Genomic DNA, 21867 nt, shown 5'->3' on the forward strand with positions numbered 1-21867 from the left:
ACATCATAACAACCTTGAAATTTTACCATCTAACAGTGAATAATACTCCCCCATGGTGGGAGACCTATCAAGCTTACCCACACTAGAATGAGCCTCTTTCATATGGGGTAAATAATTACGTAATTATTTACGTAGGTACAAAAATTACAGAAGTACGACAAAAAAATCGGTAGTATTTAATAGTACCACTGATTGGGTCTGTAAGATTAGAAGTAGGTGAGAAAACAGCAGCCTCATCTCCATCAAATCAAATCAGATTATTATATAAATAATAATAATCATTTCATTTCTAAGGTTCCAAACGAACGTTACTTTCATTCATTCACATATTCACATAATAATGGCTTCACTGAAGAATAGTAACGCTGCTGAGGAACCACTTTTGTTCACTCACAGCGATACGCCGTCGTTGAAACCCCACGAATCCAACGGTGAACTTGAGAGAATTCTATCAGACACCACCGTACCATTCTTCAACCGTATCAGTTCCGCTTCATGGATTGAGCTTAAACTATTGTTCTTCTTAGCTGCTCCTGCTGTTTTTGTTTATCTTATTAATTATGTTATGTCTATGTCCACTCAAATTTTCTCCGGTCATCTTGGAAATCTTGAACTCGCCGCGGCTTCTCTTGGAAACACCGGTATTCAAATCTTTGCTTATGGTCTCATGGTAAGTATCTATCTCTCAGCTTATTTATAATTAATCACTGTAACGATTGCATCCAGATTCTTTCATGTTGTCGAGAACAGGGAGATTATTGTTTTGATATTTTCATAATATAAAAATAAATAAATCATTATCTCACCATTACAATCCCGATTTGCTGATTAAAGTATAAGTAAAATTGTTCATTGAATAATTGGTGTTTATGATTTATAATAATTATTCAATGAACTTAAAGATATGAATGTCGATTAGATATATCGATTATTCGATGAATTTAAAAAGTGATTTTTTTTGTTCCGTGAGTTTAGTTCAACTAGTAAGGACATCACATATGTGCAGAAACTTCAGACACTTAATTTATTCATATCTTTTATATTATAAGCTTGTATACACAAGTAAATTCTAAACCCTAATTTGTTTTTCCTGTTTTCCCTCCATTTTATCTTGCAATTTTTATTAAAAAATAATACAATTTTGTCTTGACTAGGATTTGAACCCGCAACCCTTTGGTGCAAGGCAATATTTTCAACCACTATGCCAAGTATACCAATTGTGATTAACATTATGTGCAATAATTGATAAGCCCCATCAATTTTAAAAGTATACCATATCAAAATTATTGTTGACTATATTATTCATCACAAAATATTTTTATGTCTTTCCTGATCAATGATTTTTTTTCTACCGGATCATAAATTTAGAAAATAATTATCATGTGAGATTTTGAAAGTTATTATCACATGTAATTTGGAAAGTTATTATCAAACTTAATTCTGCTAAATCAATTTATTTTTTTTAATACAACCAAACACAACCATAGTCATGTCACTAATCACATTCATTATTTTGATTTTAACATTGCAGATTTAATATTAACCGATGATCAATTGATACAATATGCACTAGCAGACCAATTGTGATTTAAATTATGTCCACAAAGTGTTAAGCTCCATCAACTTTCATAGGAAATATTTCACACGACAATTAAGCACCATCAATTTTCATTGCACAATTTAAACAATTAAAAATCGATAATCTCTTATATTATAAGCTTGCTAACATAAGCTAACCCTAAACCTAATTTTTTCCCCTCTCATTTTCTCTTTCTTTTTATTGCAGCTTTATATTAAAAAAATACATATTTGTCATCGAACCTGCATCCCTTACTTACAATAAAACCTTTCAACCGCTAAAACATGTGCTTCAATTATGAAAGAATTTAGGAATCCTAATATGTTAACTCTGTTTTCAATAAATTTGAACGACGAAATTAATCACAATTTTTATTTATTTATGGATGTCTACTTAAGTTTATGTTCTTGATCATGTTTTTAATTTTTAACCTTTAATTATCATCAATTTTTTAACCTTTAGTTATCAGCAATTTTTTTTAATAAGTAAACAAAACGATGGGGGTCCAAAATTATTTAAAAAATATATAAAATATAAAATAAGCACATAAAACAAATATAGAATAATTAGTCCATGAAATTTCCTATACTACTCTTATTGAAAATGCTCTTAGAATTTTTGTATTTTATTTTTTATCGTTACATATTACACCTAATTAGACTCATGCACCGCATGGGTCAAAGTTCTAGTTTAGATGAATTTTCAAACCACTAAATTACGACGTTACGTGACAAAAAAAAGTGAATTTTGTGTATAATATGAAACAAATGACTTATTTTATAAGTACTTGCTCTTGCTCAAGTGGTAACGATGAAGTTGTTATACCAGCAACTTTTATTTTGATTTGAATTAAGAATCTTGCAGTTGTGTGTATAATTTTTAGTGTTTGTTATTTTATCTATGAACGAAAAATAAAATTGCGATTTGCAAACCATTAATTGAAATCTTGATTTTTTGTTTTTGTTTTACGATAAGCTGGGGATTGAATCCAAAATTTATAGCGTACTATCCAAACCCCTAACAACTAGACCAAACCTAATAGCTTAAAATCTCAATTTTTAATCACTATAATTCTTAAAATATTTGCAGTTGTAAATTTTTTTTGTCAAATTATTTAGCGGCGAATATTCCACTAGTTTACAAAATAGGCACGTCATTGTGAAGGAAAAACATTAGGTGCTTATATAGAGAATTTTGACTATTAAAACACCCATCATTTTCACGCTCCACTTAATAAATTATATATTAAAATAAATAAATTTTGTTGGAATATAATGCTATAGAGTCGATTGTTTGACCAAATTCTAGTAGAATTCAATTTTTTTTTTATTATTTTTTGTTTCTTAAAGTTTGTTTATTTTTCAATTTTAATTAAAATAAATAATAATAAATATAAAATATAAAAAATTTATTTTAAAAAATTATAGAAAATTATTGTAAATAAATTGGTGAATTAATACGGTCAAAGTCAACTTTTTTTCAGTTACTATGATATATTGGTACAAAAGTTTCATTGTCGTTAGCGATAACTAATATAGGTCGAACCATCGAAGTACTTGTGGAACAAAATAAGGTGGATTCTCCAATTCATACCGAATTTTATCCGTACAGTCAAAACCAACCTAAGCAATACATTAGAGAGATCAAGTGCTTATTAAATAAAAATATTAAAAATTCAATGATGATATATATATATAGGGGGCTGCTAATTTAGACCCAGTTGGGTCTAAATTAGCAAGGTGCACCTTTTGAGTTGGACAAAAATACCCATTTTTTAATTTTTTGGAAGAATAGAGCAACAGGGGCATTTCTGTAAATTTATGCAACAGTACACGCGCCCCCACTTCTTTTTTCCCCCCCCATGACACGTGGCAGCGTGTGATTGCACAAGATCAGAGCGCGTGCATCACACGCGCCGACAGCTGCGAGTTTGCGTGATGGCTGACGCGGAGAGAGAAAGCCTTTTGAAAAGGCAGGCCACGTGTCAGCAGCTGATTGGCTGCGTTAATTTTTTTCCATTTTATACTTTAAACTCGATTATTTCGTCGTAAATTAATTTTTTATTTTTTAATTTTTATACCAAAATTCATAATTTTTTTTTCTCTACAAATAGAGACTTGGTTTGTTTGATTTGGACACCGAAAAAAAAACGCAATTTTTTACTACTTTAAACTCGATTATTTCGTCGTAAATTAATTTTTTATTTTTTATTTTTTATACCAAAATTCATAATTTTTTTTTCTCTACAAATAGAGATTTGGTTCGTTTGATTTGGACACAGAAAAAAAACTCAATTTTTTTCACTACCTTAATCTCATCAAATAACTAATAATCAACTTACTGAAACCATTTTACCAGCAAAATGGTTTCAGTTTACAACTCTCTGAAACCATTCTACCAGATAAATGGTTTCAGAAGCAAACACAATTAAATAATTACTCACTGAAACCATTCTACCAGTAAAATGGTTTCAGAATACAACTATGTGCAACCATTCTACAAGGTAAATGGTTTCAGAAGCAAATAACTAATAATCTACTTACTGAAACCATTCTACCAGCAAAATGGTTTCAGATTACAACTCTCTGAAACCATTGTACCAGATAAATGGTTTCAGAAGCAAACACAATTAATAAATTACTCACTGAAACCATTCTACCAGTAAAATGGTTTCAGAATACAACTATGTGCAACCATTCTACAATGTAAATGGTTTCAGAAGCAAATAACTAATAATCTACTTACTGAAACCATTCTACCAGCAAAATGGTTTCAGATTACAACTCTCTGAAACCATTGTACCAGATAAATGGTTTCAGAAGCAAACACAATTAATAAATTACTCACTGAAACCATTCTACCAGTAAAATGGTTTCAGAATACAACTATGTGCAACCATTCTACAAGCTAAATGGTTTCAGAAGCAAATAACTAATAATCAACTTACTGAAACCATTCTACCAGCAAAATGGTTTCAGATTACAACTCTCTGAAACCATTGTACCAGATAAATGGTTTCAGAAGCAAACATTAGTTTTTAATTATCGTTTTATCTCATTTAAGGTAGTGAAAAATTGCGTTTTTTTTTTCGGTGTCCAAATCGAACGAACCAAATCTCTATTTGTAGGAAAAAAAAAATTATGAATTTTGGTATAAAAAATAAAAAATAAAAAATTAATTTACGACGAAATAATCGAGTTTAAAGTAGTGAAAAATTGCGTTTTTTTTCGGTGTCCAAATCAAACAAACCAAGTCTCTATTTGTAGAGAAAAAAAAATTATGAATTTTGGTATAAAAATTAAAAAATAAAAAATTAATTTACGACGAAATAATCGAGTTTAAAGCATAAAATGGAAAAAATCACGCAGACCCATTCATATGCTGACACGTGGCTGCCTTTTTCAAAAGTAAAATTTTCTCTCTCCAGCTTATAATCTAGTGTGGCGCAGACAAGATGGTAGGATGATCTGGGCTGTCTGATCAATCAGACAGCCTTAATGAGATCACATCTTGGCTGTCTGATGGAAATCAACGGTCTGTAACCATGGTCCTTCCGTACGCGCGCGACACTGGATCCACGTCTATTAATTTTTAAGAAGGTGGGGGCGCGTGTCATTATTTTTTTTTTTATGTAAAATTACAGAAATGCCCCTGTTGCTCTATTCTTTCAAAAATTAAAAGAATGGGTATTTTGGTCCAACTCAAAAGGTGCACCTTGCTAACTTAGACCTAACTAGGGTCTAAGTTAGAAAACCCCATATATATATATATATATATATATATATATATATATATATATATATATATATATATATATATATATATATATATATATACAAACACTTTCCATTTTCTATTCTTTATATTTTTTCCATTATTATATAATTTTGGAAATTACTGTGATACTTTCTGTATGTTTGATATTACTGTGTATTGAAATTAGAATCAGGATGCACTACAGTAATAAATCCCACAGTACACGCCGTAGAGCTTTATTTTACAAAACCTATGCAGTCTATCTTTTGTAAAATCACCGCAATTTCTACAAACATACTCTAAAATCAAACACACATTTTAATGTCTCATTTTGGATTATGGACAATTTTTATCTTGTACAACAATTTATTTATTATTAACATTTGGCAATTTCATTATTATTTTTTGAAACAGATAATTTAATTATTATTAATCTAATCTATTGTTGTTCCAGTTGGGTATGGGAAGTGCAGTTGAAACACTATGTGGACAAGCATTTGGAGCAGAAAAATTCGACATGCTAGGAATATATTTACAAAGATCAACAATTCTTCTAACAATAACCGGTTTTTTTCTGACCGTTATTTACATCTTTAGCGAACAAATCCTTATCTTAATCGGACAATCACCAAGAATCGCTTCTGCAGCCGCGCTTTTTGTCTACGGACTTATCCCACAAATATTCGCTTATGCAGTCAATTTTCCAATCCAAAAATTCCTTCAAGCACAAAGCATTGTTCTACCAAGTGCTTATATTTCAGCAGCAACTTTAGTTGTTCATTTGATACTAAGTTGGGTTGTTGTGTTTAAGATTGGTTTAGGCTTATTGGGTGCTTCATTGGTTTTGAGTTTGTCTTGGTGGATTATTGTTGTTGCTCAGTTTGTTTATATTTTGAAGAGTGAAAAGTGTAAGAGGACATGGAAAGGATTTAGTTTGGAGGCCTTTTCCGGGTTGCCCGAGTTTTTTAAACTGTCCGCGGCATCGGCGGTTATGTTGTGTCTTGAAGCTTGGTATTTTCAGATTCTTGTTTTGCTTGCTGGGCTTCTTCCTAACCCTGAGATCGCTCTTGATTCTCTTTCTATCTGGTAAAGTTTCTCAATTATATTTTTCTTCTTGTTTTTGTTACTTTTCTTTTAAGTTAATCCGTCATTAATTGAGAGTTTAACTATTTTATCTTATAAATTTTTGCTTTTTTCGTATAATACTCACTCTAATACTCTATTTTTAACACTCATTTTTTTATTGGATGCGATCGATTTGGGTCCCTCCACTTTAAAAATAAGTCCTAATAAGAGAATGAGTCGTGTTAAAATAAGTGTTGATAACACTACTAATGTTCGAGTTGTATGTGAGATAATGAAATTAAGGTAGTTGGTTGGTGGCGCCATAAATTTTTGAAAGCTTTAATAAGCTCTAAAGAAGGAAACTTATCATTCAAAGAATCAAAATGCTATTGTTACTTGAAGAGCTTAATTAGCACCCTTATGTAAATTTTTTTAAGCCTTTTCTTGAGTGTGCCACATAAATTTTTTGTTACTTATATATAACTTCTTGTCCTTTATTCTATATGGACAAGAAAAGCTTACATTATTTTTTGTTACTTATATATAAATCTTCCTGCATTACTGTCACACAATCCTTATCCATATCATTACCATTAGCATAGGCTAAGATCAAATAGGAAAAAAACAAAGAAGATAAGGAAAAAAGGCTTACACCTCAAATAATTTATCTATTTCCAGAACATCAATTGGGACACAAATTATCAAACTTGTCCTATTATTATTAAGTTATGGGGGCATGGAGCCATTGGAATATTGATTTGTCTATTTTTTTTTTTTTTTTTGGGTACAATGATTTGTCTATTTATACTGTACTATTTTCACATGCCACTGAGAGTCTTAGATTTTCTAATGTCACATGAGTAGATTCTTAGATTTGAAGGTTTAATAATAATAATTAGGTAAATGCAAACAAGTGTTCTGAGGCATTAGATAAGAAATAAAATATAAAAATATTTTTTTTTTAAAAAGTTGTACATTAACATTATAAAAATTTAAATTTATATTTTTCAACACATTTTTTTTTCATTTTTGTTCCTTAACAAGTGTCTCCAAAGAAACACTTGTTAGCGAGATCTTTATTTATTGGCATTAATTTGTCCTAGGCAAACAAAAAAATATGAACATTTCTATTGTGGTCCAATTTGCTCTGCCAACTGCTTACTGTCAATTTGTTTGATTAATAATATTGTTTATGATTGCAGTACCACAATTTCTGGATGGGTGTTCATGATCTCAGTTGGATTCAATGCAGCTGCAAGGTTAGATTCTAGTTATTTAATTTATTTACAAATTCTTACTAACTTGTTTATTATTTAGATTCTAGTCACTTTAGATTAAAAGTATGTCCGAGAGTCTAATATGTGACATGACATTTATAATTGCATACAATTATTTATATTTATAAAATTATTATTGGTTCCTACATATTGATATTGATGTTGGTGTCATGTCTAATGTTCATGTTTGCGTCACTGCTTCATAGTTATTTAATTAACCTGACAAATTAATTATTAACATGCAGTGTGAGAGTGAGCAATGAACTAGGAGCAAAAAATCCAAAATCAGCATCATTTTCAGTTGTGGTGGTGACATTGATATCATTTGTAATATCAGTAATTGCAGCATTGGTTGTGCTTGCATTGAGAGATGTTATTAGCTATGTCTTCACAGAGGGTGAAGTTGTTGCTGCTGCTGTCTCAGATCTTTGTCCACTCCTCTGTCTTACTCTTGTCCTCAATGGCATTCAACCTGTTTTATCTGGTAATTAAATTCATTACTTAATTACTGGTTAATTAGTAACTAATTAAATATAATATACATATATTAATTTTACATGAATAAATGAAGGGGTTGCTGTTGGCTGTGGATGGCAAGCATTTGTTGCTTATGTGAATGTGGGTTGCTATTACATAGTTGGCATACCATTGGGCGCGGTTCTCGGATTTTATTTCAATTTTGGCGCTAAGGTATTATATATATGTTTCATAATTTACAAGATACTCATCTGATCTCAAGTATAAATAAAAATTAGTCAAAGAAAATTGATCGATGTATTTGAACACCGAGTAGTATTTTGAAATAGTGTTTTTGTATATTCTTTCATTTTTTCTTTTTCAAAAAATTAAAAACAAATACTACATAATATTTTTACTAATTAACATGGGATCTTTGTGATAGGGTATATGGCTTGGAATGCTTGGTGGAACAACTATGCAGACAATTATTTTAATGTGGGTCACATTTAGAACAGATTGGAATAAAGAGGTAAAAGACAACTTGCTAAGGTCACTATGGTGGCTTTAAGTTAAATGGGAGAGTTGTTGTAACTTTTCTAATGAAAAGCTTTGTTGTTTTTTAGGTTGAAGAAGCAGCAAAGAGGTTGAACAAATGGGAGGAGAGAAAGGAGCCCCTACTAAACTAAAAAATTGGATTACTTTTATGTAGTTGTTAGAAAGTAAAAACAAAATAGACTATTTTTTTAAATTGAAGCAAATGAGAATGATTAATTCGCCAGGTTTACTATTTAAGATGTTTTAAAAACCGATTCCGAGTGATTAGTTGGATCAAAAATCAGTTGTATGATCGAGTCGATTTGCATAATGATTGGTTATACAATAAAATTGGCGAAATTCGGTCAAAATTGGTGAAAATATGTGATTCGGCTGGTTTGGTAAATCGGATTGGGTCAATGCACATCATTTTTTCCTAATTTTTTTTTCTCATAATGACATGTTCAATTCATTTTCTTCTTCCGATTTAACAATTTTTTGAACCAAAACCGATCTATGCTCGGTCCAACTCCAAAATATTAACATCACTCAGAAGTAGAAGTAGAAGGGTGAAGTGAGTAGAGAACATCTTATTCTTATCTGACTAAGAAATAAGGATGATCACAACCATACATGAGTCCCCATATTTTCTTTTGATTTGTGGTTTGTTCCTTCGTGAAATGATAATGAATGTTTTTTCTTTAGGCCTCCCATGGTTTTTTCCCTTTCGGATTTTACTTTTTTGCACTTCAATAAAAATTTTGGTTGCTACGAATCAATTTTTTTTTGCTTTGAAAAAAATTTCGGTTTCTGTTAACCGAATTTTCCTTGAATTTGAACTAGAAAAAACTTCGGTTTCTGCGAACCGAAATTTTTATCAAAAACAAAATTGAAATATTTGGGGTATAAAAAATACACGGGGGACCTAGAGAGAAAACATCATGATAATGACCAATCAAGTCAAATCTTGGGCCCGTGTGTCTACATGTCTTGGTCTAGGCCATATTTCTCAAACACTTTGGTTTCAACAAAGAATTTTATCGGTTTTTTATTTTTGTCTTTGAATAAATATTTCCGAATGCTTTTTTCAAATTTTTTTGCTTTAAAAAATAACTTCGGAATATATATTTCAATTTTAATCCAAGCACATCAAATTTCTTTAACTTATTTTTATGGCTTAAATGCGGTTTTTCCCCCCTGTTTTGATTAAATCGGAATTTTACCCCCCCTGTTTTAAAACGCGGACTTTTACCCCCTATGTTTTATAATTTTTTGGATTTTGCCCCCCCTAATATTCTGCTTTCGAGTCACAACTTTAAAGCTTCGCACACAACTCAATTTTGATCAATAATTCACCAAAAGGATACCGAAATGACCGTAATCGAGTTATCTTTCCACATAATCAAACCCCACTGAATTTGGAGTTACAAAGAGAGATTAATTACCGTTTTAGTGAAGGTATGTCCCCCAAAATTCTGCAAAAAATCTGCTTTCGAGTCACAACTTCAAAGCTTCGCATACAACTCAATTTGGATCTATAATTCACCAAACAGCTACGAAATGACCGTAATCGAGTTATCTTTCCAAAGAATCAAACTCGACTAAATTTGGAGTTATATAGAGAGATTAATTACCGTTTTAGTGAAGGTCTGTCCAATTACTAATTTTGCAGAAATCTACTTGTGATCTTCAAATTCAACATCGTCTACCGAACACATCGTAACTCCAAATTTGACGAAATTGAAATGCCAACAAGGGTAATTTCGTTAGATTTCCATACATGTAAATAGTATTAAAAAATGAGCTACATGGTGAGAGGAATGACGAAAATACCAGTAGTAGTTTCATACGATAATTAATTTGAACAGACCTTCACTAAAACGGTAATTAATCTCTCTCTGTAACTCCAAATTTAGTGGAGTTTGATTCTGTGGAAAACTAACTCGATTGCGGTCGTTTTGGTACCAATTTGGTGAATTATTGATCTAAATTGAGTTTTGTGCGAAGCTTTGAACTTGAGGCTCAGAAGCAGATTTTGTGCAAAATTTTGGTGGGGGGAAAAATCCAACAAATTATAAAATAGGGGGGGTAAAATTCCGCATTTTAAAACAGGGGAGGTAAAATTCCATATTTTTCAAAATAGGGGGGGTAAAACTGCATTTAAACCTATTTTTATTTATATTTTGAAATGGAGGAGTGCTACTATTGATTATAGGGTGTGACATGGAACGGAGGTTGGTGAGAAAGCACGTGCACACTTGGCTCAATCAAACAAGAATATCAAATTATATAATCAATAGCCATAAGGAAAATTTTAAAGTAGATCACTTCTAACAAATAGTTGATCCATATTTAAAAAATAATTTAAAATTTTAATGAGGACATATGTTGTTTTTTAAAAGTATAAATATATGATTTTTTTTATGATTTAAAAAATGACTTAATTGATACTAATTTGATTAAAACGACGGATAATTAAAATGTAAAGTCATATTGAACTGACGTAAGTCATTATTTTAGTCATGAAAACTAAAACAAGTCATAATTTTTTTAAAAAAGGTTTTCATGAAATTGGTGCAGAGTTTTCACCGCGGTTAGTATTGATTAATCTCCGTCCGGGAATATGTGAAACACACAAGGTGAGTTCTTATCTCCCAACCGAATTTTCTCCTTACATATGAGCCAAAAATCAAACACGTAATCACATACTTAAAAAGACCAAAACTTTTACCACTTGGATAAATTTACTTTTAATAATTTCAGAAAAATTTAATTACTCTTCTACGGTGTAAAACAATATATATGTTTTTTTTTTTTGTAAAGGAATAAACAATATATTTTCTTTTGAACAAGAAGAAACGGTATATTTAACGTACGGTACCATACTGATTGTAGCTATAGGGTGTGTGTGTGAGATATGCAAGTTGATGTGAGAAAGCAGCCTCTGGTCCATCAAATATGAGATTATATAATCAACTTTCCAATTAATTTCTAAGGTCTCAAACAACTGTTTGATAACAATAATTCATTCAGATAATTAATATATTTAATGGATTCATCCAACAAAAATGTCGCTGAGGAACCACTTTTATTCTCTCACAGTATTGCTACGCCGTCGAATCAGCATGAATCCGACGGCGAGCTTGAGAGAATACTATCTGACACCACCGTGCCATACTTCAACCGTGTCGGCTCCGCCTCCTGGATTGAGCTTAAACTATTGTTCATCATAGCTGCCCCTGCTGTTTTTGTTTATCTCATTAACTATGTTATGTCTATGTCCACTCAAATCTTATCCGGCCACCTTGGGACTCTTGAACTTGCCGCGGCGTCTCTCGGTAACACCGGTATCCAAATCTTTGCTTATGGTCTCATGGTAAGTATCTATCTCAACTGGTTATTGTAAAGGGCATTTTGTTCCGTCGTCTTTATTTGGCTATATCAATGGAAATTCCTCCTAATAGCCTATAGCTACAGTATTATAGGCCGTTGGGAAAAGTATGAGAGCTACACCCACGTTAGCAACACCTATTAAATTGTATTACCAACAGCCATATTTCGTTGGTAAAGGTTTGAAAACTTTTTTAATAATTTATTTTTACTCAAAATTTATTTATTTTTTGTATACTATCCACTATATTTTTTTCTACCCACATATTTTTATAAAACAAAATATCAATTATATTATGGACCATTTATTATCAATATCATGATTTTTATCTAGTAAAAAAAGTAATTTATTATTAACATTTGACAATTTTATTATTATTATTATTATTATTGTTATTAAAACTAATTTAATTTATTGTTGTTACAGTTGGGTATGGGAAGTGCAGTTGAGACACTATGTGGACAAGCATTTGGAGCAGAAAAATTTGACATGCTAGGATTATATTTACAAAGATCAACCATTCTTCTAACAATAACCGGTTTTTTTCTAACCGTTATTTACATCTTTAGCGAACAAATTCTTATCTTAATCGGACAATCACCAAGAATCGCTTCTGCAGCCGCACTTTTTGTCTACGGACTTATCCCACAAATATTTGCTTATGCAATCAATTTTCCAATCCAAAAATTCCTTCAAGCACAAAGCATTGTTCTACCAAGTGCTTATATTTCAGCAGCAACTTTAGTTGTTCATATAATATTGAGTTGGGTTGCTATCTATAAGATTGGTTTAGGCTTATTGGGTGCTTCATTGGTTTTGAGTTTTTCTTGGTGGATTATTGTTATTGCTCAATTTGTTTATATTTTGAAGAGTGAAAAGTGTAAGAGGACATGGAATGGGTTTACTTTGGAGGCATTTTCGGGGTTGCCGCAGTTTTTTAAACTGTCGGCTGCATCGGCGGTTATGTTGTGTCTTGAAACTTGGTACCTTCAGATTCTTGTTTTGCTTGCTGGGCTTCTTCCTAACCCTGAGATCGCTCTTGATTCTCTTTCTATTTGGTAAAGTATCTAATAACTTTTTTTTCTTCTTCTTGTTTTTGTTACTTTGGATGCATTGAAACTTATTAAACAAGTTTTCATTTGTTTGTTTATTATTTTTTATTGCAGTACCACAATTTCAGGATGGGTTTTCATGATCTCTGTTGGATTCAACGCAGCTGCAAGGTTAATTAAATTCTAGTTATATAATTGAAGTTACAAATTTTGACTAAACTTTTTTTCTTTTTTTACAAAAGCAAAACTAAACAAATTCATTAATAATCAAATTCGTAATACATATCGGAACATCATCATAATATTGGAAAATAGCAATATATGTAGTCACCCCTATCAGAGCCACTACATGAGTTTTCTTCCATAAAAACTCTACCGAAGAGTTGTGAAAATAACAAAATAAAATACTCCTAGAATTTAAGATCGTGCGGTTTTGATGTTACACAGTTTTATGCATTAAAATAATCTCAGCCACCGATTTTACATCGGACGGCTTAGATCGATCGGTTATTGCGTGATGCAGTAATTGTAATTGCAGGATATCCTGCTCCAAAAATATGTTTGAGAGTCTGATACGCATCAATATCCGATAGTGACAACTAACACGACACTTATAATTGCATACAATTACGTATATTTGTAAAATTATTATTGGTTCCGACATATAGATGATGTGTCATGTCTAATGTCCATGTTTGCGTTCGTGCTTCATTCATAGTTATCCAACATACAGATAATATTGAATTGAATTAAATTAACTTGTTATAATGAGCAAGTATTGGTGTGTGTGACAAATTAATTAATTAACATGCAGTGTAAGAGTGAGCAATGAACTAGGAGCAAGAAATCCAAAATCAGCATCATTTTCAGTTGTGGTGGTGACATTGATATCATTTGTAATATCAGTAATACTAGCAGTGGTTGTGTTTGCATTGAGAGATGTTATTAGCTATGTCTTCACAGAAGGTGAAGTTGTTGCTGCTGCTGTCTCAGATCTTTGTCCACTCCTCTGTCTTACTCTTGTCCTCAATGGCATTCAGCCTGTCTTATCTGGTAATTTCATTACTTAATTACTGATTAATTTTGTTTATTACTCTGTTAATTAGTAACTAATTAAATATAAATGAATGAATGAATGAAGGGGTTGCTGTTGGCTGTGGATGGCAAGCTTTTGTTGCTTATGTGAATGTAGGCTGCTATTATATAGTTGGTATACCATTGGGCGCAGTTCTCGGATTTTATTTCAATTTTGGCGCTAAGGTATGTTATATATGTTTAGTCAAAAAGAGTTGATGTATTTACTAACGGAATAATATTTTGGATATTCTTTCATTTTGCCTAATACATACATACATGATATTTTTACTAACATGGGATTTTTGTGATAGGGAATATGGCTTGGAATGATTGGTGGAACACTTATGCAGACAATTATTCTAATTTGGGTCACATTTAGAACGGATTGGAATAAAGAGGTAAAAGATAACATGCAGCAATATATTGTTTTTCCATGAGGTCACTATGAAAAACTTGTCTAATGAAAAACTTTGTTCTTTGTAGGTGGAAGAAGCAACCAACAGGTTGAACAAATTGGAGGACAGAAGGGAGCCCCTGCTAAACTAAAAAAAAAACTGGATTAGTTTTATGTAATGGTTTAGAAAGTAAAAACATAATAAAATATTTTTAAAATTGAAGTTATTGATTAATTCATAGAATTTATTATTTATTAATGTTTTAAAAACTGTATCGGAGTGACCTGTTAGGATCAGAAATCATTTGTATGATCGGGTTAAGTTATGTAATGGATTGATTACATAATAAAATTGGCGAGACTCGGCCAAAATTGTTGATAATCAATCATTCAGTTGGTTTGGTAAATCAAATTAGGTCAATGTACAACATTTTTTTTTTGTTGAAATTTTTCCCTCAAGATGACATGTTCCATTTCTTCTTCATCTTTGCAACTATCATTAAACAAACAAATAGAAAAAATAGTGAAAATAGAGATATAATGGCAGAACGAGCAACATGAGAGAATGCGCAAAAGATAATTCAGATCCGTAAAACACCAAGAATAAAGAATCTTTTTCATTTAACTATTCTTCTAATGCATCCTTCTAACGTATATTGTCGGGATTAGACTTCGTGTATAACTATTATTCTAACGTATCTGCTTGATCGATTATATACTTGTAGTTTTTCAATTATACTTTCACCTATCGTTCATCATACATTTATGTGTTTGGTAAACAACGAGAAATTTATCGTATATATTAACTTCTGATGCCTCACTCAATTAATCGATACAATAACATTAAATTCCGATTGGGGGATGTGGTTGTAAACCTAGCCCGATGTCTCACAACTAGCATCTACAAATGAAATGTTTGAAGTTTCATCTTGTTAAAACTTTGAAATGTATTGTTTAAAAATATAATAGCAGAAAAAAAATTAGAGCACAAAATACACAAATGAATATAATATTTAGGAAAAAAAAAAGCATTGTAAACCAATCAAATGACCTTAACTGATTAGTTTGGCTTGGTTCTATTTTTTAAAAACACAAAGAATTGAACCAAACTGAACTGATAGATAGTTCATCGGTTCAAACACTTATTTACCAAAATTTGATCCAATCTAATTACATGCCTATATTTTAGAAGTATAACACTACTAAAAATATTTAATTAAACAAACCTTATTTTACTTTTTTTAAAGAAAAACTTGTACACTAATTAAATACGCATCTCTATTTTTCTTTTTATCAAATAATTTAATTGCTAATTTTTTTTCAATAAATAAAATGTTTGGTGTTCGATCTCAAACCTCTTTATTATATATGAAATTCAATCCAAACGAAATTTAAATTGTTTTCAATTACTCTCTGCAATTGCGTGGATTGCGCGGAGGATATTTGGTTTACACTTTTTTTTTTGGAGAATATTAACTTGTGTCCTTAAGAGCACATGTTAAGAAGATAAATGTGGAAAAAATTTATTGAACTTGTGGTGTATTCAATTATTTAAACATTAAATTCTTTATATCATTAAATACTATATTTCTATTTTTAGGTAACTTAACATGTGTCCTTAGTGTACAAGTTAACGTGACCTTTTTTTTAAGCGCATGTGTGTCTGTCTCTAGTCTCTACTATTTTACACAGTAAACAATAAAAAACAAAGTACTCACTGGTCACCATTAATTCACTTGAATTGGATTCAATGACTACTTTATTTTCTTCAACCACTTGATGTTGATGATATTAGTTATTTATTGTGTTAGAATATGTTCTTCACTCAAACACCTTTATGCTCTTGCTGGGTTTTGTAACACCACTTTTCCTCATCTGGGTACCAATCAAAATGTAATCTTTCTTCTATTTCAATGACTTTTTGGTGCTTTCAGATTCTGGGTATGAACAAGTTTTGATCTTTATTGTAAAAAAATTGTTGGGTTGCTTGAAATTTGAGTAAAAAAAATGAAGCAGTTCATGGTTTTGTATCTTATGATTTGGATTTGGGTAATTTTCTTTTCTGGTATTGTTTATAGTGAAAAGCCTGAAAGTGTGAATATTGGAGCAGTTTTCACTTTTGATTCTGTCATAGGTAGAGTTGCAAAAGCAGCTATGGAAATGGCTGTTTCTGATGTCAATTCTGACCCAACAATTCTTAATGAGACTAAGCTCAACTTGATAATGAAAGATGGTATGTGTAATGCTTTTCTGGGATCAACTGGAGGTACTAAGCTTCAATCTTTAAACTTTTCTTAGTCTCTCTATTGGTTTTTAAATTTAAATTATATATTGAGAAAACTAATTTTTGAAGCCAATGCCAAAAAAAGAATGAATGTGAAGTTTGGTTATGTATGGCAAGTTATGTTAGATACAATGTTTTGGATGATTAGATTATGCCACTTTTAGGATTTAGTCTAATTTATGTTTTTATTTTTCATTTCTTATTTATTGGAGTTGTAGTTGGAAGATGTAGTGGAACAAGAAATCCATGACCTTTTTGTCATTTCTAAGTTTAAGCTTCAATTTTGCTAGTTTCCTATGTTGTTGGCTCATAATCTCGACCGATATCTAAATTTGTTTAGTCCTGGACACATACTGATATGTTGACACCAGTTATAATTGAAGAAAGTGAAATATTTGAATGTAACTACATGTGTCAGTGTCGTATAGGTGGCAGACACTAACATGTGTCGGACACTGAAAACGCCTTCATCTGAAGCGTCAGTGCTACATAGTTTATTACTCAAATTGCTTTGAATTGTGCTTGTTGTTTATGTCTTTCTGATAATTTTTGTTTATTACTCAAACTGCTTTGAATCGTGCTTGGTGATAAGGAGGTCGCAAGTTTGATCTCCACCCACTACATAATACCAAACATTTGCTGTTTAAAAAAAACTACGATCTGATATATATTTTATCCTAAGTATACTATATTTTGAATATCAAGTGACAGCTTATTGCTTTCTTAGGTTACAGTTTGCCATTGTTTCATTATTACTCTAATATTTCACTTTAAAACCATTGCTCTTTGGATGCAAAATTTCCGATTTTAAACTTGCAGTTTGTATAATTTCTACTGTCTAATTTGAACATTTTCTAAATACAGCTTTTCTGGTACTTGAGCAAGGGGTTGCAGCCATAATTGGGCCACAGTCATCAGCCATAGCTCATTCGATTTCTCAAATAGCCGATGCTGTCAAAGTTCCCCTTATTTCATATGCTGCAACTGATCCAACCCTATCATCCCTTCAGTTTCCTCTCTTTTTTCGCACCGTACAAAGTGACTCAGAGCAAATGGTTGCAATGGCCAATTTAATTGACTTTAATGGATGGAAAGAAGTCATTGTTGTCTTCTTGGATGACGACTATGGAAGAAATGGAGTATCTGCTTTGAGTGATGAACTCGAAAATAGGAGATTGAAAATAGCTCACAAACTAGCTTTGAGTATTCATTTCGACCTAGATGAAATCACTAAGTTGCTCAATCAAACCAAAGTGTTTAACCCTCGTGTTTTTGTTGTTCATATCAATCCTGATCCTAGATTGAGGATTTTTTCCATTGCTCACAAACTTCAAATGATGACTAGTGAATATGTTTGGCTTGTCACAGATTGGCTCGCTGCTACCCTACATTCATTTTCGCCAGCGAATCAGAAATCTCTTAGCGTTGTCGAAGGAGTTGTTGGTCTTCGTCAACACATCCCGGATTCTAGAAAAAAAAGAGATTTTGTTTTTCGATGGAAAAAAATGCAAAAAGAAGGTGTAGCTAATACTAGTTTGAATTCCTATGGATTTTTTGCTTACGATACAGTTTGGGCAGTTGCACATTCAATTGATAAATTTCTGAAAGTGCATGACAATATTACCTTTTCGCTTCGTGACAACAATATGGTACCTCATACAGAAGGAATCGGTATTCAGCTTGAGAAGCTCAAAATCTTTGCCAATGGATCTGATTTTGTTAACATATTATCACTATCAAATTTTAGCGGCGTGAGTGGTCAAATTCAGTTTAGTTCAGACAGAAATGTCATTAGTAGTGGTTATGATGTTATCAATATCAATCAGATGAAAATTAAGAGGGTTGGTTATTGGTCTAATCATTCAGGATTTTCAGTTGTTCCCCCCGAAGTTCTTGCGAAGAAGAAACATCCAAGGGTTTCCGTAGATCAGAAGCTTGAAAATATTACTTGGCTAGGTGGGAAAACAGAAAGACCGCGCGGCTGGGTGATTGCGGATAATGCAAAGCCATTGAGAATTGGAGTGCCAAGGAGAGCGAGTTTCGTTGAATTTGTAACTGAACTGCAAGATAGTCATAAGATTCAAGGGTATTGTATCGATATCTTCATGAAAGCCTTGGAATTTATTCCATATGAAATTCCTTTTGTATTTAAGCCTGTTGGGAATGGTAAAGCAAATCCAAATTATGATGCACTCGTCAAAAAAATTGACCAAAATGTAAGTGAAAACTCACCATGAAAAAAAGTAGTCTCGAAATTCGTTAATCAATGATTTATTAGATATTAATCATTTGTGCAATCATGCTTTTATGTGTTAAACAACAATGATTTTCTGAAAGTTTGGTACACAGGTATATGATGCAGTTGTTGGAGACATTGCGATTGTGACGAACCGAACAAAGATTGCGGACTTTTCTCAACCTTTTGCATCATCTAGCCTTGTTATAGTGGCTCCTATCAACAGTTCAAAATCAAATGCCTGGGTATTCCTCAAACCATTCTCAGCAGATATGTGGTGTATCATTGGTGCATCATTTCTCATGATTGGAGTTGTTATATGGATTCTTGAACACCGAGTCAACGATGAATTCCGTGGTCCTCCTAAGAGACAAGTTGTCACAATATTTATGTAAGCTTTTTTTCGTAAATTCTTACAATTTTCCTATATAATTTATTTGATTATCTTGTGTTTAAGATTCTAACTCCAATGCATTTTATTTGTTTTTTCAGGTTCAGTCTCTCAACACTTTTTAAGACAAATAGTAAGAAAAAGCTCCAAACTCTTGTAATTTCTTTTGTTGCCTTTTTTCCTTTCTTTCTAGATTTATCATATATTTGTACTTGAATTAGTACATTTTCAATATCTACATAGATGCTTCATTTACAGTAGTCAATGCAACATTGCCGCTCCTATTTGGATAAACAGTTTAATTGAACACTTATAGGCCTGTTTGGATTGACTACTTATATTTGAGTTATGCGAAACAACTTAAGCAAATAAATAAGCTTTTATGTATTATTATAAGTTTTTCAAGGTAGTTTATGAGAAAACAACTTATAAAGATACAATTTTTGTTAGTGAAAACTTCTGAATTAACATAAAAGCTTATTTATTTGTATAAGCTATTTTCATAAGCTCAAAAATAAGCCAAATCCAAACGGGCCCTAAGTGCTTATGTATAGGCTATTTCTAAAACATAAGATACAATAAAGTCAAACAATTTTCATAAGCTATCCTGGAGAATTCTGGAAATAAGTTGAAAACCGCTTATGAACATATCATATGCTGTTTCCATAAACTCTTCCAAACTGTTTCACAAGTGCTTATATCAGTAGATAAGCTCAAATAAGTCAATCCAAACAGACCTCTAGTCAACTACGCTAAATTTGTTTCTGTATCAATCTAACAAACTCTCGCATTGTTTTGAAATCAGATAATACCGTAAGCTCGCTTTCTAAAATGGTCTTGATAGTATGGCTTTTCCTACTGATGGTGATAACAGCTAGCTATACAGCAAGCTTGACGTCAATTCTCACAGTGGAACAACTTTCATCGCCGATCACAGGAATCGATAGCTTGATTGCAAGTAACTGGCCTATTGGATACCAAGTAGGGTCGTTCGCTTACAGCTATCTGACAGATAATCTTTATGTATCAAAATCAAGACTTGTTTCCTTAGGCTCCCCTGAGGAATATGCGGTAGCACTTCGGAATGGTCCGTCTGGTGGTGGCGTAGCAGCTATCGTCGATGAGCTTCCGTATGTTGAATTGTTTCTGTCAAAAGAAACTGAATTCGGTATTATCGGTCAGCCATTTACCAGAAGCAGTTGGGGATTCGTAAGTGCTTTCTAACTAGTTCTTCGAAGTAATTATGCACATGATTAAAAAAGGGCTTAATATGCTTCAATGACATATACATTATTTGTGGCATTTCCTGACTTATTCTGCAACAATGATATATCAGGCTTTTCAAAGAGACTCGCCTCTTGCACTTGACATGTCAACTGCAATATTGAAACTAGCCGAGAGTGGAGAGCTTCAAAAGATACACGAGAGATGGTTTTGCAAGATGGGTTGTCCCGGCGAAAGGAAAAGCAACCCTAAACCAGACCAACTTCATCTGATCAGCTTTTGGGGTCTATATCTCTCGTGCGCTGTCATCTCTGTTGTGGCACTTGTTTTGTTTCTGCTGCGAATGATTAGCCAATATGTTGGCTTCAAACAAAGGCAAAAGGACATTGTTGCACCATCCTCGGAACAATCTAAAAGTCATTGTTCCCGGGTTGTTGTTAACTTCTTTAACTTCATCGATGAAAAGGAAGAAGCTATCAAGAAAATGTTTACTCAATGTGACAATCCTCATAACCCCCCCACCTGAGAATTTTTATAGTGACAATAATGATAATCATGTATATACTATTTTTAGAAGCACAAATATTCATCTTGTAATGTCCTCATGTTAAAATGGTTTGCTACATTACTATAATCAAATGTAACATGTGAAATTATAGTTAATGAATATCACCCCCAAAAAGAAGGTTCAAAGAATTCCAAACATTTAGTCCATCAAGCCATATATATTAGACAATTTTATGAAATTGAAAATCTTGGATTACATGTTTGATTGTATTTAATGAAATAAAAAAAAAAAAAAAGTGAATTTTAGAATCATAAATTTAATTTCAATATGTTAAAGTATTTTTGGAATCATTTTAGAATGTTTTAATAGTTTATTTGAACTTAAAAGTGACATCCGTCCTAAGTAATTGTTTTTTTTTTTAAAAAAATATTTAATTATGATATATGTACCAAGTTTTTATGACCGTTTAATGATAACTTTTTGTTGAAATTAGTTAAAAAAAAAAAAACTTTTTGTTGAAAGACTTGAGAGACAAACAAAGTGGACTCTCATTTCAACTTAATTTTTTTATAGGGAACAATTACTGAATTCCTGAACACTTGCTTAAAAAGTCAAAAAACTCGTACATGAATTTAATTTC

The 21867-nt window shown here is 31.7% G+C and overlaps 3 protein-coding genes across 3 annotated transcripts; all 3 read left to right on the forward strand.

Annotated features, from left to right (window-relative positions):
* Positions 1-203: 203 nt before the first annotated feature.
* LOC123898144 (protein DETOXIFICATION 40-like) lies at positions 204-9041 on the forward strand. The gene is made up of 7 exons (XM_045949035.1): positions 204-670; positions 5790-6421; positions 7603-7659; positions 7923-8161; positions 8249-8367; positions 8579-8665; positions 8760-9041. The coding sequence occupies exons 1-7, from the start codon at positions 341-343 to the stop codon at positions 8820-8822; spliced, it is 1527 nt and encodes a 508-aa protein (XP_045804991.1). The 5' UTR covers positions 204-340; the 3' UTR covers positions 8823-9041.
* Positions 9042-11501: 2460 nt separating this feature from the next.
* Positions 11502-14966, forward strand: LOC123898646 (protein DETOXIFICATION 40-like). Its single transcript, XM_045949663.1, has 7 exons — positions 11502-12046; positions 12488-13119; positions 13228-13284; positions 13928-14166; positions 14255-14373; positions 14502-14588; positions 14674-14966. The coding sequence occupies exons 1-7, from the start codon at positions 11720-11722 to the stop codon at positions 14734-14736; spliced, it is 1524 nt and encodes a 507-aa protein (XP_045805619.1). The 5' UTR covers positions 11502-11719; the 3' UTR covers positions 14737-14966.
* A 971-nt stretch (positions 14967-15937) lies between these two features.
* Positions 15938-21415, forward strand: LOC123897280 (glutamate receptor 3.7-like). Its single transcript, XM_045947859.1, has 6 exons — positions 15938-16850; positions 17733-19084; positions 19218-19495; positions 19597-19628; positions 20301-20704; positions 20832-21415. Exons 1-6 carry the CDS (start codon positions 16592-16594, stop codon positions 21243-21245), a joined length of 2739 nt encoding a protein of 912 aa, XP_045803815.1. The 5' UTR covers positions 15938-16591; the 3' UTR covers positions 21246-21415.
* Positions 21416-21867: the final 452 nt, after the last annotated feature.

The sequence above is a fragment of the Trifolium pratense genome, linkage group LG7 (assembly GCF_020283565.1).
Source record: "Trifolium pratense cultivar HEN17-A07 linkage group LG7, ARS_RC_1.1, whole genome shotgun sequence".
Taxonomy (NCBI): domain Eukaryota; kingdom Viridiplantae; phylum Streptophyta; class Magnoliopsida; order Fabales; family Fabaceae; genus Trifolium; species Trifolium pratense.